We start from the raw sequence: 20,955 nt of genomic DNA, 5'->3' as shown, positions 1-20,955 counted from the left end.
GACACAAACCATTGTAGGTATCGTAGAGGGAATGGGGAGTTGGGGCGTACAGGGACAGGAGATCACGGAGCGACCGGGCACGGTGCTGATGGTCGGTGGTCGTTCCCTCTGGCTGGATGAAGCACGATCTGCTTGCATTTCCTCCCATCTGGGTCATTCCAGCACGCTGTAGCTGTTTCTGCTGGGACAGGTACATAACAATTTCCACATACTAGGGACGCACTGAATGAAACAAACCAAGATTTTTACGCAGTGGCTGCTTTCCCTCCCGACTCTCCAAGGCGGAAACCGTTAAAACAAGCAAAACCCTCATTTAAATACTGCCGCTGTCATGGGTGGCTGAGTGCAGTTTTAGATAGCAGAGGCGTGGACCCTAATGCAGACCAAAGGCGAAGGATGCAGTTCAGCCAGAGATTTATTAATGCAAAACAAAACAGGCTTATGTGCAAGCAAAGGCAAAATCCAAAACTGAGGTATAGCCAAAAGTAATCCAAAGCACAGGCAGAGAAATCCAGACATGAGCGAATAAATCCATGTAACAGAGAACTGGCAAAACACTCAACACAAACGAAGGACGTCACAAAGACTGAACAGCACAAGCCAACATTTAAACACCAGGTAACGAGCAGGGCAGGACCAAGACCAGGTGGAGGACATGAGGTAATTAGACACAGAGGCAAGCAGGTGAAACCAAACGAGGGAACAGACAGGACCAGACCAAAATGCAGAAACATAACTGAACACCAAAATACAAACTAAACAAGCACGCAAGACTGAACACAGTCAAATAATAAATCACCACACAGAGAACACAAATCAACACAAGGCAGACAGAAAACTAAATACTACAAATAAACTACAATCAAACCAGAAACTAGACTAACACTAGAATAAACAGAACACAGATCAGACAAGACCAATATATTACAAACATTGAACGAGGAATGGATACCAAGATATGAACTAAGGCACAAAACCAAACAACAGGACTAAAAACTAAGATGCAAAGAAAGACAGATACTAAGAGAACTAACAAAACCGAAATAATAAACAAGGCTACACAAAACCACAAACCAAGAAAGACAGAATAAACCCAGGAAAAACAACAGAACAAAACCAACAGTCACCTGCACTGTGTTTGCACCTGTTGCCATCTTTGTTTCCAGTTATGTACTCTAGTTGTAAATTTTATCGATTTATTGCTGTACTGTTTTATTATGTTTTGTGCGGTGACCTTGACCCTTAATGTATTCTTAACGCTGCACCGAACTGCACAGCAGCTTAAATTCCTCCTCAGCACTGCACCATGGAGCTGTTTACCTTGTTTGATTAATAAAAGTCCAAGTCGTATTTGCAGTTAAAACCATCGGTTTCAATTTATTTCCATCCATCTCCATTGTTTCTCCATACAAACTTCATTGCACATGTGTTGCACTGGTATGGTGTGTTCGTATGTTCGTGTGTGCGTGGTCATAAACTTTCTGTGCTTCTGGGTAGCATCTGAGGAACCAAAGATTGGTTCCTGTTTATGCCAAGAGCGCTAATTAGCTCTTACAATAAGTACGACCCTTTTTTCATCGGGTGGTAAATGAGCAGTTGATCGCCAGTCGTTATGTGTGAACTACTCAATGACGCATCAAAACGGCTCCCCGACACATTTCCGACACATCACCAACATCTGCCAGATATCTAGTATGCCAAATATCTGGAGGTGTCGGCCGACTCGACATCCACATCCAGCCAATGAGAGCAGGCTGCTGGCAGAGCAGGCAGCCACTTTTTCACCGCAAAACACTTTTTACTCACCTCCAGCTCTCTCTGTAGCTCAGACAATCCCTGCTACCTGCGTGTGCTAATCCATCCTTTCACACAGAGTTTTTGTCTTTATAATTGGTATCTTTATACTAACAAACAACAGCTGTTTTGTGTGTAGGTTCACGTCATTAACCGTTTCACATTTCACGTGTGTTTTCTTGACAAAACTGACAGCTCGTGTAGTCTGTGACCCCCTGTCACCGATCAGTCACGTATTGTGAACACCACAACGACTTCAAGACTTGCCAGCGGCAAGTTGTGTAGTGTGAACGGCACGGCCATCGGCCGTTGCTGAAAGTCATGTAGTCTGCAAGTGCCTTCAGTTACTTCATCCTGGCGCCGGGCCTGCTACATGCGTAGCTGACGCCACAGGCTGCGGCGTATACCCGACGCAGAAGTGTAAATTACGCTTAAGCGTCAGCATGGTAGGTTAACTTAGCCTGTAGAGCACAGAACTCTGAATCTCATGGTTGTGTTTGATTCCCATGTTGAGCCGATATCTTTACTCTCCCTCTGTAACTGTGGTTGGTGATGGTGCAATGGATAAGACACATGCCTTTGGTGTGAGAGACCCAATCCCCCACTGTGACCCATCCACCATTGTGTAGCAAGACACCCCTCCTTGCTCCAGAGGTGTGTGACCTCTGACATATACAGCAATTGTAAGTCGCTTTGGATAAAAGCGTCAGATAAATGACTAAATGTAAATGTAACTAATTAACTATGAAGAGACTGTGTCACATGCTAACAATAAAGCATCCGCTGCAGTGTGCTGCATCGTTCCGGCAATTGGTCCACATCCATCAACCTAGAGACGCCTATTTTTATTTCCCCAGCATCTCCAGGCAGAGGAAATTCCTGCGCTTCTCACTCAGGGGAATCCAATCTCTCATTTACCAACAGCTATTTCAGAGATGTGTCAAGCAGGGCACAGACTCTTTTCAAAGTAAAAGCTTTCAATTCAACTTGAAATAAAGCATTGCTGCAAAAAACATTCTCCCACTTTTATTCTGTAGGCAAAATCACTGAATAGGAATGATTATGTGAGTAACTGTTGCTGTCATAACTTAGATCTATTTGCGTTGGGGATGAGCTGCAGTCAAGTCGGACACGTTCTACCTCCTGTAGAGTGCGTAAGCTTACGATGAGCTTACAACAATGACTGATCTGTCAAAAGGTGGTTCAAAGTTTGTGCAGCCGGAGAAAAGCAACTGGACTCTGGGCAACTGCAGCCGCCTTGCCTCGCCGCGAGGTTTAACGTCATATGACATGGTCACGTTTTGCAGCACTGGCGAAAGTCGGTCAAAATTTCAAACCAGCATGCCTCACATGAAGTCAAATGCAACTAATATGTCAATGTTGTGTTTAGAGCTCGTTCCACTGCTCCCAAGTGGTCAAAAAACACTCAACGCAGCTTTAAAGCCTAATGGTAGGGTTTGTAGTTGTACAGACTATTTACCATAAGTTTTTATTTACAGTTTAGCATCAGATTTTTCCAGTGGACACCCGTTAAACCTATGCTAAAGGCTAGTAATGAGCAGAGCTACGGACTTATTCAATGATAATAACAGAAATGTCACTTACTGTAGATTTAAGACTGACTGTAACCCAGTAAAGTACAGTAACATGTGTTTCTGTCTGCAGGGCAGTGGAACCCAAAAGACTGGTCGGCCTACCAGGTTTTCAGGGTCAGCTTGATGACATCAGAGATCATCTCCATGGAGACAGAGACACAGAGGCAGGGTGTGAAGGTCATATTTGACCTGCAGGGGTGGAGTATAGCCCATGCCCTACAGATTAACCCTTCCCTCGCCAGAAAGATATCCTCTGTACTTTCGGTAAGAAAGATCATTCTTCTGGTTGGGTTGAATTTACTGTTTAATTTAAATGTAACTTCTGCTACAAAGCTGGACAGCAGGACATGCAGATGCAGGACATTTGTGGACATGCAGATGAAACACAAAACGGGCTTAGGTCTCAACTAACCACATTAAGACAGCTTGTTACACCACAGGCAGGAGATGTGGACATTCCACTCACATTTAAGGAACTTAGCTGGAACAAGACATCATTAAAGTGAGATTTTCTAGAAGTCACAGTTGTGCATGCATTTGTTACACAGTGGCATGACTATTGTATTGTGTGGCTATTAGATCTGCCTAAAAATTATATTATCCAGTTACAAGAAAGAAAGAAAGACTGAAACTGATGAAGAATAGCAGCACATTGTCAGAAAAGTAGCAAGATGCTTCTCATTGGAGCAGTTATCCATCCATTGTCCATACCAATCATTAGAGGTGAAGGATCTGTCTGGAAGACGTCATTTTTAGTTGACACCAATGTTGTTTGAAGAAATATGTCAATTTCAGATTTTTTTTTTCTGAAACTAACAACATGTACAGCTGCATCAATTTATACGACTCTTGTTGCCATTCAACCCAGAGCAAAGAGACTTCAGCTTTAAAAAAACAACAGTGTTCAAAGAAAGCTGTTACAAAATATGTCTATCCAAAGAAGGTTAAAGTCAAGGGCAACTGGACTTGGTTGAAGATACTAGAATACGTTTCGTCCCTCATCCCAAGGACATGGACTAAAGAATAAGAATAATGGCTCCTCACCCTCTATAACCACACAACACATTCTCACTCCCAACTCATCACATATGGACTCTAGGTCAAGGCCCCTTGGCATCGCTTTTTAGCGCCGTGGGTACCGCCTTAGTGTCATTTTTTGAAGGTGCAGGGCTCTGCGGTCAAGTTGGCAACAATAAATATGCAACGTCCAGTTAGACTTTTAAATAAAACTAGTGGTTAATGTTGTGAAACTTCACACTTTAGTTAGATTTAGGCACCAAATCTACTTGATTAGGTTTAGGAAAAGATGATGATTTGACTTAAAATAACAATGTAAAGTAAGTTGCGCAACTTACGTAAGTTAAGTAATGTTACTTGCAACCTATGCAGCTTAAAAAAAACCTTCAAAGCTAACATTTTGTTTCACACAGGAATCAAAACACCTGTCTCCTGGGTGAAAGTTGGGTTTCTGGCCCACCTGTCTGCGACAACCTTTTTTAACTCTTTAGACTGTGCAGCCTTTGATATGACCATTATAACCAGTTTGTTTTCACAACTGTCCTTGTATGTGTTTTCATGTTCAGGAATCTTTTCCAGTGAAAGTCAGAGGAATTCATCTGGTCAACGAGCCGATGTTCTTCCGGCCGGTCTTCGCCATGATTCGTCCCTTCCTGTCGGATAAGATCAGACTGAGGGTCAGCAGCATGTTTGTTCTGTCAGATACCGATCATGGTTCTTTAGACTGTCTTTTACAGAGTGGAAATGCCTTTTAAACTTACTTTGAAAATAATTTTCACCCGGCTTGTAGATCCACATGCACGGCGCTGATTTCAACGACACTTTAAGCGACTTCTTCTCACCGCCCGTCCTGCCTCCAGAATACGGGGGAGAGGGTCCTTGCATAGAAGAGGCGTGTCGTGACTGGACCAATCAGCTGCTTCAATCAGAGAAGCTCCTGCTGCAGATTGCGTCCCACCCAACAGGTGACATCGCCATTATTCCAGACGAGGACCCCTTGATCTCAGAGAAGGTGGAGACTAAACCACTCTCAGACGGATGATGTTTGGCTTCTCTGATCACACATTCACACGATTGTTTGTTTGTTTTTCTGTCTTTTTTTAACTTAAAACAACCAAACAATCTTTCTGGTCGCCACTTTTGAGGTTCTCAACTGCAAATTGTCAAGAGCTACTTTAAAACATCTCAGCGCTGGTCCATTTGTGTTTACATGATTTTTGTCTTCCTGGTTATATTGCTCAAGTTTTGCATCTTCTAACTGAAGTACTCGTATTTGCTTTCTTTTCAAAGAGTGACATGAAGAGGTCGATGTCCGGGGTTTGAGTCAAGACGTAGTTAGCCTAGCTTAGAATAAAGACGGGAAATAGAAGTAAACAGCTCTGGATGTAAAAAAGCAATCAAAAACTTAACATTTTATATCTCTTTGTTTAACCTTTACACGAACATAAATGTAAAAATAATTTGTGAATTTAGTGGAGGTTGGAAATGTTTTGTCTCTAAATAACCTCACCAACCCACAGATCTAGAATAAGACTTAAGGCCAGCTGAAAACGCCTACTTTTGGAGGCGCACAGATTGACATCCTTTCCTTTGTCTTTCCTCTCTTTTTTGAAAACCAGATGTTGGTTTACGAGGCAACATTGTTAGCACTGTATTTCTGGCTCATCTACTCACTGCAACTAAACACCGTCACTGATGAGTGCGCTGAGGCAGGACCAAACCATTTCATGCAGATACTGGGGGGTGGTCGGTCAATATGGATGTTTACTTTTTGGTCAATGGGGATTTTTAACTTTTACATTTACGTTTACATTTACTCATTTGGCAGACGCTTTTATCCAAAGCGACTTACATTTGAGGAACAACATACAAGCATCAACAGAGCATCAAATACAGATCTACAACTGACAATACATACTAGTAAGAGCTCATAGTACATATCACATCAATGGGGTAAATACCTAGGGAAGGAAGTCAAAGTTAACAAAAAGTGCAATCAAAAAAAAAAGTGCAATCAATACAAGATCATTGTAGGGGATAGAAGAAGAAGAGCACAGGAAGTGCATGTTAGAGGTTAGGAGTTAGAGGTGTTATAAGAGGAAGTGTTCTCGGAAGAGATGAGTTTTCAAGAGCTTCTTGAAGTTAGAGAGGGACGCCCCTGCTCTGATGGCGTGTGGTAGCTCGTTCCACCATCGCGGTGTCACAGATGAGAATAGCCGGGACTGGGATTGCTTTGTGTGAAGGGACGGCAGAACCAGGCGGCGTTCGTTGGAGGAGCGTAGCGGGCGAGAAGGAACGTAAGTTTGTATTATGGAGTTTAGGTAGATGGTGCAGACCCAGTAGTCACTCTGTATGCAAGCATTAGTGACTTGAATTTGATTCTGGAGGCCACAGGGAGCCGGTGGAGGTCACTGAGTAATGGAGTGACACGAGTCCTTTTGGGCTGATCAAAAACCAGACGTGCTGCTGCTTTCTAAACCATTTGTAAGGGTTTCACTGCACAAGCTGGAAGACTTGCTAGGAGGGCATTGCAAAAGTCAAGGCGAGAGATAACCATGGCCTGTACCAGAAGCTGGGTGGCGTACTGAGTGAGGTAGGGCCTGATTTTCCTTATGTTGTATAGAGAAAAGCGGCACGACCGAGAGACGGCAGCAACATGGTCTGAAAAGGACAGCTGGTCATCAATCAAGACACACAAGTTTCTCACCACCTTGGTTGGAGTGATGGTTGAGGAGTCAATTTGTAGTATGATGTTATTGTGGCTAGATTGCTTGGCTGGAATGACCAAGAGTTCAGTCTTAGAGATGTTTAGTTGAAGGTGGCAAGCCTTCATCCATGCTGATATGTCCGAGAGATAGTCCGTGATCCGCCTGAGACGGTGGGATCGCCGGCCGGGAAGGATAGGTAGAGTTGCGTATCGTCTGCATAGTAGTGGTAAGAAAAGCTGTGCGAGCGAATGATCGGCCCCAGTGAGGTGGTGTAAATTGAGAAGAGAAGGGGCCCTAGCACTGAGCCTTGGGGCACCCCTGTGGAGAGGCAGTGGGAGGAGGATAATTGTCCTTGCCACAAAACATTGTAGGAACGCCCCGAGAGGTAGGATTCGAACCACAGGAGTGCTTCACTCGAGATGCCCATTGCTGAGAGAGCGGATAGGAGGATCCTGTGGTTGACTGTGTCAAAGGCAGCTGATAGGTCAAGCAGATTAAGAACCGAGGATTGGGCTGCAGCTTTAGCTGACCTTAGGGCTTCTGTTACAGACAAAAGAGCTGTTTCAGTAGAGTGGGCACTCTTAAAACCAGACTGATATGGATCTAGGAGGTCATTCCGTGAGAGGAATTCTGAGACCTGTTTGAAGACTGCCAGTTCAATAGTTTGGATAAAAAAGGTAGAAGAGACACTGGTCGATAGTTCTCAACTTGAGTTGGGTCAAGTGAGGGCTTTTTGAGCAAGGGTTTAACCCGAGCCCTTTTGAAAGTGGTCGGGAAGGTTCCTGAAGCCGGAGAAGTATTTATCACATGAGTGATTGTCGGGACCACAGTAGGAGATATGGCTTGGAGGAGATTCGTAGGAATCGGGTCCAGTGGGCATGTAGTTGATATATATTTGACAAATATACTGTATATACTCAATGATCGTGGTTTATGTAATGTATAATATAATATTATCTTATATTAGTTTTTACATATTTTTTGGGGCTAGGCTAACCACATCCTCATTCTGCTGAGCTCTTTATTAAAAGCACATAGTAGTGGTGTCAATCTCCCGATCCTGCTCTAAAAAAGAAAGCAAATATTCATATTTCCCACAATGTTGAACTATTTGTTTACGTACTGATTGCATTTTTAATTCATGTATTTTGATTTTGCTTGTCTGCTCACTGTTAGTGGTTTGTTCAGGTTAACCGAGCCAACTCTTCCCAAGTGTTTTTAGGAGTAGAGACTGGATCTAAAGGCAGGACAGTTTACTGTGTCGGCACACCTGCATTATTATACAGAAATGTTGCTGGATGTTACTGTGTGAAGACAGGCTTCTCTTCAGGGATGTCTCTACTGTCATTGTTGTTGTAAACATTAATAAATAAGAGCTAATTATCCAGTGGGACCTCAGGGATGGATTGCCAGGAGGAGATTTGTATAGACGCCAACCTTCAAGCAGAGGGCCGGGCTCTGACATCGAGTCACTCTGGCCCTATCGCTCTGAAGTTTCGCCTTTTGCCTTGAAACAAATGACCATCTTACTGTGAAATCCTGTGTGTGCAAAGTTACCTATGAACCCTGCCTTCCCTCAAACGCATCTATCCATCCAGACGTTCATCTTATCAGCCAGCTAAACCAATCGATCCTGTCTTCAATATGTTTTTGGTTGATCATTTGAACTTTGGTCTTTATTTCAACAATTGAAAGTTTACCTTTTTGTTTTTGTTTATTACAATTTTATATGATGGTAAGAAACATTTTGACTTTGTTTGGACCAATATTCTGCACAGATCCCAATGTATTGTAAAAAGAAAAACGTGAATTTGCTGTTCACACTGAGTTTTTCACACTTTCTTATTAATTGCTGCAAAACCTAGAATAAGTTCAAAATAACAGAAAATGTGTGTGTGTGTGGGGGGGGGGGTTATTTGTCATTTTTGGCACTTTAAAAAGAAAGAATGAATGTATTTCTGGGTGATTGGGTCAAACTGAGCACATGAGAATTATATAGACTATAAAGTTACATGAAGAAAGTTGTGATATGTGGTAACACAGTTTTAATGCTAATTTGAGTAAAATAATTTTGTAAACTGGAAACACCTTGTAAGTATTTGAAGCAAAGAGCCACGGATTTGTGGAAATTTGTGCACACCAATGAAGGTTTTTAATAAATAGTGCGTAGGATGTGTGATAACGTGTGTGTGCAGGTTCTTATTTATTTTCATGTGTGTTTCAAGTTAAGCACAGGGTTTGAGGCTTAACAGAACTTTCCCCACTTATATAGAGATTTATCATAAGTAGGTAGAGATATCTGCTGGTCAAACCATTTAAGCATGATAATGTATTTGTTGATTCTGCTGAAGCATTGATCAACATGACAATCCCGAAGAGGTCATACAATTGAGTGGGCTTGTCAAGGGACAGTAAAAAGTGATACACAAACATAATACTTAATTATTTCAAGCACAAAACGTCACCTAAAATTACCTTTAGTGACATTATTACACTCTTCCCTGTATGTAAATAGACTGAACAACTAAATCTGACCTGTTGATCCAAAACAAATACAGTATATACTGTAGCTCCATATACTAGCTGTTCTTATCGATTACGTATTTTACATAAAAAGTGATTGTTTCCACTTGTGTGACAGATTTATAGCTGCTGTCACTTGTTTGCTAAAACACCTGCCTGCACAGTTTATAAGAACTGTGAGTCTAAAAGAGGCTGAAAAGCTACTTAAAGACTTGAAGACTCTTCTCCAGTATATGTAGGTTGGATTATTGTAATTCACTGTATTCAGGGCTCAGCTGCTCACGTTTTCAGCTAGTACAAAACGCAGCCGCTGGACTTTTAACTAACACACGAAGATAAGATCACATCAGTCCTGTTTTAGCCTCCCTTCACCTGTTAGTTTTAGAATTGATTTTAAGATTTAAGTGCTGAATTGCTGCTCCTGTAAGAGCCGGAGCGAGAACCTCGGGCATTCAGCCTTGCCTGAAAACCTGAGGCCCGCAGAATTGGTGGCGTCTATTAAATCACTTCTCAAGACACAAAACAGCCTTTTATTCATTTTAGAGCTTCCTTCCATTTTATCTGTATCGCTGTTTCAGAAATTGTCTTTCCTTTAACTTTTGAACTTTAGAATTTTTTTTTTTTTTTAATATTTCCAATGGGTATTCAACCATGTAAAGCACTTTGTAAATAAAGTTTATTATTATTATATATTTGGCAGCTGTAGTTACTAGTTACTTTGCAGATGAAGATTTTAAAGACCTGATGATACTACTACTAATAATATAAATATTATTATTAAGCATATAAAATACAATAAATTGTTATACATTAAATTAAAAATAACAACAAAAGTATATCAAGTAGGTAGAATTGGCTTTACTGCAGACAGCTCCAACATTAAAATGCATCAGTGCATCTTCTTCTTCTATCCTCTTACAATTCTCTTGCATTGATTGCATTTTTTTTGTTAATTATTACTTCTTTCCCCAGGTATTTACCCCATTGATGCCATAAGTGTTATTAGCTCTTACCATTGTCAGTTGTCAGATCCTGTGCTGTACTTGATGCTCTGTTGATGCTTGTATTTTGGCCCTCATATGCGTCTGCCAAATGAGTAAATGTAAATCAATAATAATAATAATCCAGGAGTATAATATTTAGTAATGAATGAAATAACACAGACAGAGCCCATTTTGGCAGCATAGAACTTTTAGTTTTATACTTTTAAACTTCAGATTTTGAATTCCAGACGTTCACTTGTAACAGATTGAAATTTTAAAATTGTGGTATTGCTACTTTAACTTAAGTAAAAGACCTGATAACAAGTCATTAACATTTTAAAAACCTCATTCACTAATTCATCTTTATAGAGCCAGAGGTTTTGCATGTATTCTTTCAGTCTTACTGTCCTCCCTCCTCGCTGTGGTTCTCTCTTTGTGCACTGTCACTGTACAGACCTTTGATCAGTGTTAGCAGGTCAGTAAACACGCCGTGCTCTCGGTCTTGTCAACATTGTGTGCCCTACAGCTCTGCAAACGTCTGGGATCAATCCACAGTACAAATACAACCATGGTTCACTTTTGACAAGATATCCAAAAAGCATTTTTTGTTTTTTCTCAGATCAAAAGCTAAATAGGTCCTGGTTTTGTACAGATGTGAGCCTTGTGCTTGAACTGTTGGGGGTTGTTATGACCTCCCCTCTCTGTCCTGGCTGTTGTCAGTTTTTCAGATGGTAATTTACTGGGCTCTGTCTAAATCCTGCTGAAACTGGAACAAAATAAAGTTTATTTTCTAAACACGACTGGGCTGTAATCAATAAAGATGTCAGCTATAGTGCAAATACATCACTAGCTGAGCTATGATTGACTACTTCTTTTAATAAATGAGCTGTTCATGGACGGAGAAACTTCACCCAACTTATTTGGGTTTTTCTGTCAAACTTTCTGATTCCAGACTTTCCAAACTTACCTAGGAACCCGTGTGTTGTACAATACCTGTCAACCGACTGAAGCTACATCATCTCTCCAACCACTAACTTCCCCTTAAGGCGATATTGCAGTAGTGTTTGGTTGACATTACACCACCTATCATACGTACACAACTCCCTGAAAGAGCTGAAATGCAACTTTTCTGTGTTTCAACAGCATGGTGCACATCCAAATATTATTAAATGTAGTTTGAAGCCATGCTTTCTATTTAGACCTTGCTGACGTGTGTGGACTTGTTTCATTTAAAAGCACCATGCATAGTCAATCCATCAATCAGTTATATTATTTGTCCCAAGTGTGCAATTTTTGCTGCACCAGGTATATAGATCACACAACAGAATATCAAAGTCAATATAACACATACATACAGTATAAAACAGGAACACACAGTAGTAAAGTTATGCACCAAATTCCTTACTCCGATGCACCACAGGTTGTTTTAGCTCATCTGAAGCAAGCTATAAGTGATCCCTAATGCTGCACAGGGTCCATAGACAGTATAAAGCACGTTAGCCCTGGTACTATAATACCATAAAATAGTGTGATATAGGCTAAATCGCCATTACTCAATCTGTCTTAGTCCAATAAATTCAACACTACGTATAAACTATATTACACTACTGATATTTTGCACTACAACAATAAATCATTTTGAAATCACAAATAGTTCCAGTGTTTTTTTTTATTTTGTCACATGTGAAAACATGAACTTCACATGTCTGTGATGGCTCTCAGTCGTCCGGGTCATAGTTATCCAAGGAAGGTTCAAATCAAGGACAACTGGACTTGGTTGAAGATACTCAAAGACGTTTTCTCCCTCACCCAAGAGACTTCTTCAGTGCTCTTGAATGAGGGACAAAGCATCCTCGAGTCCAGTTGCCCTTCAGTTTAACCGTCCTTGGATGAACTTCACATGTGCTTTTTCATGTGAGTTTTTTTATCGACTAGAAGAGATTTAGTCACTATTGTCTGTTGATCTGACGTAAATTGACTTGATGAACTTCAGATGCAACATTTGAGCTTTAACACCAGCTGCCACGGATGAAGAGCACAGCAGATGGACCTTTTGTGTCCCTTAAAAAATATTTGAAAAACATAATGAACATACACGACTGATCCTCTGTCTTGCAGTCTGTCCCCATCAAAAAGACAGCTTGTATTTTGACTGGTCAAACACAGGTGAGAACAGGATAGTGTTCTCATGAATGGTTCAAGATAAACACATGTAAAGTAGAATAAAAATACACAGCAGCTCTTATCATTAGCCAGCCCTGACATTGAATATCGACATCTCTTCAGACTGACCGAGATCCATCCAGTCAAACCAATCTGATGAAACAGCGATCTTCAATTAACCTCTCTGCCAAACTTCTGGAGAAATCTGTGTGCACACACACATCCTGATGGCTGGAGATCAGCCATGTAGACAATAGTTACACCTGTGCTGGTGCTGTGTTTGGATAAAGTGGGTCAGAGAAAGAATCCAGCAGAGGGCGCAAGAGATTTAATGGACAGAAAGAAAGAGAGAGAGATGCCAGCCAGAACACACACATGCACTCACACACATCTTCGTGGAGACCCGGCATTGACATAATGCATTTCCTGTTCCCTTACCCTGACCTTAACCATCATGACAAACCTTAATGCGGTTGGTTTCTGTCACTGTGGTACCATTCACACACGTATGTGGTGGTATGTTCTCACAACTGTAAGTACGTCCGACATTGACTGAATACAACAAAAACATGTATAGAGACATCTTTAGCATTGTAATACATTATGTTCATGCAAGGTATCTGCATAAATTTGAATCAGATTTTCTTCTCTATTGTTATGATCACAATGCTCATTGGTCTTAATCGCTGAAACATTTTCATCATCATCATGTATGTAGTGTTGATTCATTTGACTGGCTTCAGAATCACCACCCTAAGGTGTGAGATTTTTACTCTATAAATGTGACCCCAGTGCTACTCAACCCCACAAACTTAGTGTTAGTAGCTTACTGTGTAGCTGTTGCAATACTGTAAAATACAGAAAAGGTTTGTTTCTTGCATCAGTGATTGTAGAGGATGCCTTCATTGATCACAACTTGATTACACATAGGATATTGGGAAAAGTGTCATCTGTCTTCTACGGTATACTGTAGCATTCTACTTTCTGCACGTTTAAGATGATTTGAAACTTGTATCTTGTATTGTTTCTTATTAGATTTACTAGTTACTAAACTAAAAATATATCATGTTGTGTTCTGGTGATTAAACCATATGTTCTCATGACATCTGAAAGACTGCTTTGCAACGAGTTTGGAGTTTTGTACTAAGAGTTGTGAAAGTTCACCACATACTTGCGATAATAGTACCAAAGAGATCAACAAAAACTGTAATAATAATAATAATAATAATACATTTTATTTCTACAGCACTTTTCAGGACACTCAAACACACTTAACAATCTGTCTAATGTTAGCTTCTTCTTCTTCCTTCTGCTTCTTCTTCCTTCTTCTTCTTCCTTCTGCTTCTTCTTCCTTCTTCTTCTTCCTCCTTTTATTGTCAGTTGGCAAACAACGAATTGGTGCGTTACCGCCACCAACTGGTATGGAGTGTTGATCAGACCTTTATACATCTCTGATCATGGAGAGAAATACTTCTGTGAGTGATTAGTTGGACTTAGTGGGAGGGCCACAACACGTTGATTAACAGTTAAGGAAGAGGAAGGAAAAAGCAATACACATAGGTCTCTAAGGGAAAAGCAATGACAATAGGTCTCCTTGGGGAAAGGCAAAAGCAAATGTATGTATTTATTCTTTTATTCATTCATTCATTCTTTCTTTGATATATTTCTGCATTTATTTATTTATTCTTTTATTCATTAATTTTTTCTTTGATAAATTTACCCATTTATTTATTTATTCTTTCATTTAATTCTGACACTTTGGATGTTCCATATAAACCTACCAAATAGCAGCAAGTGAAATGTAATATTATTGGAGTTTGAAGGCTAATCTACAGAGGGAGGTTTTGATAAGTGAAGGGTACAGGTACGGTGCTTGGTCCTGAGTGGTGGGGAGAGGATGTCACGGGTTGGACTGTGGCGGTGGAGCAGGTCTATGAAGTACGATTTTGTACTGAGGGGGGGGGACAAGGAGCCAGTGAAGATTCTGGAAGACAGCGGTGATGTGATCGAGGTTGTGGGTGAGGGGACAGGCAACAGAGTTTTGGATGTATTAATAAAGTTTGAAAAACATGATTGTGTCACTAAACAACCTAATGAGCAAAATGCTTTACAATTCAGTGAGAATGAAAACATGCATGCCTTTCTGTGTTGGGAAAGGTGTAGGAGTAATTGTTATCCAGATAGCATGTACCTGTGGCATGAATATTACTTTCAGACCTCTTCCCTTCTTAGCTGCCTTTTCTGTAAATATATTCTTGTGTCAGGAAGGAAACTCCAGAGCACGAACTGGGGGGGTTGATGTATTTCCGGACATGTGGAATAATGCTTACAATGGATGAAACAACATGAGTAGAAATATGGTGGTGGTAATGACTAAGACAATAAAATATTTGCCAACCAGGTGAGGGCTCGATGCAGAGCCATAAAAGCTGCCTTTTGGTCAGGTGACGAGGAAGCTGACAGCTCAGCAGAGACTTGAGAGAGACCTCAACACCAAACATATGTGGCAGATGATCAAAAACATCACAGGCTACAAAAGCAAGACTGAGGCCACATTACCAGATGAGCTTAACACCTTTTATGCCCGCTTTGATCTCCTCAACAAAGCTGCAAGTCTCAGTAGAGGGTTCCCGCCTGCTTTCAGACAGCCACTATCGTCCCTGTACCTAAAAAGTCTGCAGTGTCTAGTCTGAACGACTATCACCGCATTCTGATTGAAGTGCTTTGAGAAACTGGTTCTTCAGCACATAAAGAACAACATCCCAGCCAGCCTGGACCCTCACCAGTTTGCTTTCAGAACCAACAGATCCACAGAGGATGATATCTCCACTCAGCCCTCACACACCTTGAGAAAAACAACACCTACATCAGAGTTTGTGGATTTCAGCTCAGCGTTCAACACAATCTCCCCCATGAAGCTGATCAGCAAACTCAGCACTCTGCAGCTGGGTGTTGGACTTCCTCACAAACAGACTCCAGTCAGTTCGGATTGGCGGACACACCTCCTCCACTGTAGTGCTCAATCCCCCCCTGTTCACACTTTACACCCCCGACATGGAGACAACTCTGCTGGGAAGTTTGGGGACAACGATGACTGTTAATTTGTGGGCAGCGGTGGACAAAGTATTCAGATCCTTTACTTAAGTACTAATACCACACTGTAAAAAGACTCTGTTACAAGTAAAAGTTCTGCATTGAAAATGTTACTTATGTAGAAGTATATAAGTATAGTATAGTCAGTAGTATTATAGTAGTATTAAAAGTAAAAGTACTCAATGCAGTAAAAATGTCCCCCTTGTCTGTTGTACTAGTACGGATTATATCATGAGATTATTATTACTCATGCATTAATGTAAAAGCAGGATTTTACTGCTGTAGTTGTTGAGCTGGAACTCATTTTGAACTATTTTGTATCAACTAATAATTATTTTCATTGTTTATTTATTTGCTAATTGTTTTCTCCTTGAATTGATTGATTGATTGAAAGTAGTGAGAAATGTCGTCACAGTTACCCAGAGCCCAAAGTGACACCTTCCAACCAACAGTCCAAACCTCAACATTATTAACACTAAAAGTTATTAAAATAATTAAAAGGAGAAGCAGCAAATCTTCACATCTGTGAAGCTGAAACCATCAAATGTTTTTACATGAAAAATGTAAACGATCAAAGTTGTCGCCAGTTAATTTTCTGTCAAAAGATTAATCGCTTCAGCTGCACTTCTATAAACTGTTGGGTAGTTTAATTTATAATAAGACATATTTTATAAACTCTTCATGTGTTTTGCGTGTAAAAATCTTAGTTTGTAAAATAACTGAAGCTGTCAAATAAGGACCGGAAGTAGGACTGGACTAGAAAGTGGCATGAAAAGAAAATACTCAAGTAAAGTACAAATACCTCTAATTTTTACTTGAGTAAATGTACTGTCCACCATTGCTTGTGTGTGACACAAAATACATGAAGCACATTTGAAAGGACATGCACTCCCCTCCCACAAACACACACACCTATATCATGCAAAGTATAATCCATCCAGTTGATTAGATCACTCTTCACGCCCACAATCACGTCTCCACACGGTGATTGTGTCAATTCAAAACTCCCCTCAATCACTCAGCCACGTGAGAACAACTGTCCCCCTCCCACATGCATCAACCCCTTCTCCCGGCACTGTGTTGTCTGAACAAATGTGAGATATGCCTGTGAAATCACCAAATGGTCAGTGCTCTGCAGGAGGGAGGCTGTGGTTGTAGCCGGCAGCTTGAGCAAACAAATTCACAGCGTGTGTGACGGCCTATGCAAAACGGAGACAGCATGCTGGTGGTTGGCCAGAAGGTCATCTACATATTATTTGTTTTGTATGTTCGAGTGAAAGATGTGTAAAGGTTGTGTATATATTTTAACTGCTCCAGTTTCAGGGTCCTGTTATTGCCCCCTTCAACAGACCCTTGAACCACAACCTTGGTTAGAACACAACCATCGTTGATGTTATCAGTATCACCTGGGAATCCTGCTACAACAAGCCTAAATGTGTGTGGTAAAAAAGTAGAAGGCCTCTGTTTCGTAATATTCAAAATGGCTGATGGTTACTTCATGTATTCAAAGTCCTCTGCTTGCAGTAGTACAGAAGTCAGAAATAATGGACATCACAAAATAGATTATAAAGGATACACTAAAGCAGTTCAGACTTACAATATGTCGTTGTTCATTCTGTACTGACAGGGAAACTGTTTTGTTTTTTAATATATAGCATTTGAAAGTTATGTATTATTCATATACTGTATATGTATATATATATATATATATAGCCGTTGGGTTAAAAATGATTTTTCAGCAGTCTGCCAGTAACTGTTAGGACAACAACCTACCGTAACCCCCCTCCCCTCCCCGCCACTAATCGTTCAAAACATAGTCTGACTCGCCACCGGAGCTCCGAGAGAAACGCCAGACAGAGAGACGTCGTCAGCAGCTGAAGCGGTAAGACTGGGAGAAAACTGGGAGAAGATTAAGAAGGTTTGTGTTGCAAACTCGCTGGCCATTTACCGTTAGCTGTATCGGTGCCTTTTGTTGTTCAACATGTTCAACTTTTCACAGAGCGACGTGCTTGTCAGTCACTTTTCATCAACCGACCAATCACAGCCCGGATGGGGCGGGACATTAAAAAAGGTTTTGACGTGCTGCAGCAAATCATTAAATGCTGAACGATATGATTATTGACAAGTTAGGACTTAGCATTAACAAAATAGCGACCAAAATGAAACAACTGTAACTGGATTTAACATTCATCTAGTGGTAAAAAAGTATACTTTATAATGAATGTAGTGTTAAATATATTACTGTTATTCTAGCAGAATACTATAAACTAAACATTATGGTCTTTAGATAATACACTCGTGTCCAGTTCCTCCTCCAGGTTGTGGATAGAGACTCTACATCAGACAGATGCCAATATTTGCTGCTTCTAGCCGCCTCCTCCGTAGAGCAACACGCTCCCCTTGCTCTGTTTTACATCTGTTTTACTCGTTATTGTTATAAATATTGTTTAACTTTGTTGAAGTTGGGAAATACACATTTCAAAATGTGAGTATTTCGTGCATTTTCCTTGATAATTAGGCTAAGCAAGTAGACTCTTAGTACCATTTGTTCCAATATAATCGAATCGCAATATTGTTCACAATAATCGCAATTCGCAACTTTTTCTTCAAATCGTGCAGCCCTAACGAAAAGCTCAGCTAGGAGCAGACACAGTGTGCAGAACACACAAACTATAAACAACAACAACAACAACAACAACACTTGTAGGCAGCGAGACAGCAAGACCATCGTGAAGTGAGATTATTCTGTACATCAGCAGTTCCCAAACTATTTAGGCACCGGACACCCTTTTACATCCTGATCAGGTTGATGTACCCCCAACGCAACACAGCCTTTTTGTAGCCACATTAAAGGCATCAATTTTGATCATACACAAAAAACAGAACACATGAAAGAAAAATATTCAAGAGATGGTAACAATGCGGACTCACATTTTGTGCTCATCTCCCTGTTCCTCCTTTTCTGTCTCCCCTGGCTCACCTTCCTCTGACTCCCACTCAGTTTCGTTCTCTCGCTCCAACACACCTCTCCGTTGTTCTCGCCTGTGATTTCTCGCTCTTTCTGTCTCTCTCCTCTTTCATTGCTGACAACCTTAGATACTTTAGATTGAACTACTTCACCTAGTCAGCTGCCACAAGCTGTGGTTAGCTATTTACGTAAAGACAGGCTGACTGGCAGCAGCTCAAGTGCGTTTTTGGGTACATTTATTTATTTATTAAAGTTTAAGTTTTTAGTTTAAATTTTTCATTTTACAAAGGAAATTTATACTTTTTATTTCATGATAAATTATTTAAAAAATGTATTGGTGTAGTTATTACTCAATTACACCAGCTCAAGACCCATCCTCAACCCAAGAGGTGCACGCACCACACTTTGGGAATCCGAGTCAAGAACAAGACTTTAAGGCACTGAGACCAAGTGGAGACCAAAACCGAGGGAGGGCGAGACCAAGTCAAGACCAAGACCAGTTCCCCACATTACATGACACACAATAAATTGTGAAACGAGATCATAGGTACTTCTCATATTGATCCCATTAAAACACCCACATACAAACACTGAGAGATGAAATCAATGTAAGCATCTTTATTCAATACTCCATAATTACCATCACGTTTAGGGGTGACAGTCGTTAACGGTAACACATTTTTACACATGTTATTGGTTGCATTGGAAACAACACGTTTTACATCCAATCAAAGTTAGGATGTTAACAAATAAATCAGACAATGCAAAAGCAATTTATTGATATTACCAAAGTTATGGTCTTGACTGGTGTTCGGTCTCGAGACCAAGACCGCTCTCAAGTACTGCAACACTAATGTGTGCTCTACCAACATTTTTGTTTTGAATTAAATTATTTATTTTCTAAATTCTCTAGACTTGATAGTTTTTATTTTTAGTTGTTGTTTGAATTTTAAATTTAAATCAATATTCACAATACAAGTGTTCAAATTGTTTGATAATTCACTGTGATAACTTACCTGCCAGTGGGGCAAATTGTCAGAATACCCAATACCAACGCTTTCAAAAAAAGTGGCAAAACATAGTTATTTGACGCCAAAGGTACCCTTCAGCGTCTGTGTGAGACGCACCAGATGCGTCTCTATGCTGGATGTTAGCTACGTTCGTGTTAAACGTGTTGACAGCCCCCTACCCTTACCACAAGCATCAGAAATGTTAGTGCCTAAACCTAAGTCACTGACCGGCTAACCCTACAGCTGCGCACATCGGCAGGTAGGGTTAGCCTCCTTTGTGTTGCTGGGACGCAGCAAACATTGGCGTTTCATACAGACGCTGAAGGGTACCTTTAGCGTAAAATAGCCTACTTATGCTTTGTCAGGCTGTCTGAAGTCGTTAGTTATGAGGCATTGAGATGAGAATGCGTTGACACGCTCCCTATTCAACAGTCTACAACTCTGTAATATCTGCCCAAGAATTTATTCTTTCATTTAGTATGACATTTGTACGATACGATGCACAGCGCCCAGTAAATATTATACAGTGTGAAAAGTGGGACAACATACCCCACTCTCCCCTACGCTTAGCTCACGAGACGTGATGATGTACAGTGTTGGGTTCATGAGAACAAGATGAGAAGATATCCATCCATCCATCGTCAACCGCTTATCCTGCGTACAGGGTCCAAGCTGACATTGGGGCGAAAGGTGGGGTACGCCCTGGACAGGTCGCCAGTCCATCGCCACACATAGACAAACAACCAGTCACACTCACACCTAAGGACAATTTACGGTCACCAATCAACCAAGCCTGCATGTCTTTGGACGGTGGGAGGAAGCCGGAGCACCCGGAGAGAACCCACGCAGACACATATAAGATATTTTCAATTCTATTCAATTTTATTTATATAGCGCCAAATCACAACAACAGTTATCTCACAGCGCTTTTCATAAAGAGCAGGTCTAGACCGTACTCTATGATGCTATTTACAGAAGCCCAACAATTCCCACCAAGAGCAGCACTAGGAGACAGAGGCAAGGAAAAACTTCCTTTTAAGAGGTGGTGGGGGTGAAGGGGGGGGGGCAAGAGAGAGAGAGGGCAAGAGAGGAAGAGAGAGA

At 40.8% G+C, this 20,955-nt stretch overlaps 1 protein-coding gene across 1 annotated transcript in view; it reads left to right on the top strand.

Moving 5' to 3' along the window:
* The window catches only part of ttpa (tocopherol (alpha) transfer protein), a 13,506-nt gene extending 7,220 nt beyond the window's left edge, over positions 1–6,286 (top strand). The window contains exons 4-6 of the mRNA XM_046051994.1: positions 3,460–3,653; positions 4,973–5,083; positions 5,197–6,286. Coding sequence (XP_045907950.1) covers positions 3,460–3,653; positions 4,973–5,083; positions 5,197–5,448 — 557 coding nt within the window. The 3' untranslated portion in view covers positions 5,449–6,286. The remainder of the gene's footprint in view (positions 1–3,459; positions 3,654–4,972; positions 5,084–5,196) is intronic.
* The last annotated feature ends 14,669 nt before the right edge of the window (positions 6,287–20,955 follow it).

The sequence above is a fragment of the Micropterus dolomieu genome, linkage group LG06 (assembly GCF_021292245.1).
Source record: "Micropterus dolomieu isolate WLL.071019.BEF.003 ecotype Adirondacks linkage group LG06, ASM2129224v1, whole genome shotgun sequence".
Lineage (NCBI taxonomy): Eukaryota > Metazoa > Chordata > Actinopteri > Centrarchiformes > Centrarchidae > Micropterus > Micropterus dolomieu.
The sequence above is the reverse complement of the archived record's forward strand: the minus strand, read 5'-3'. Positions and strand labels throughout refer to the sequence as shown.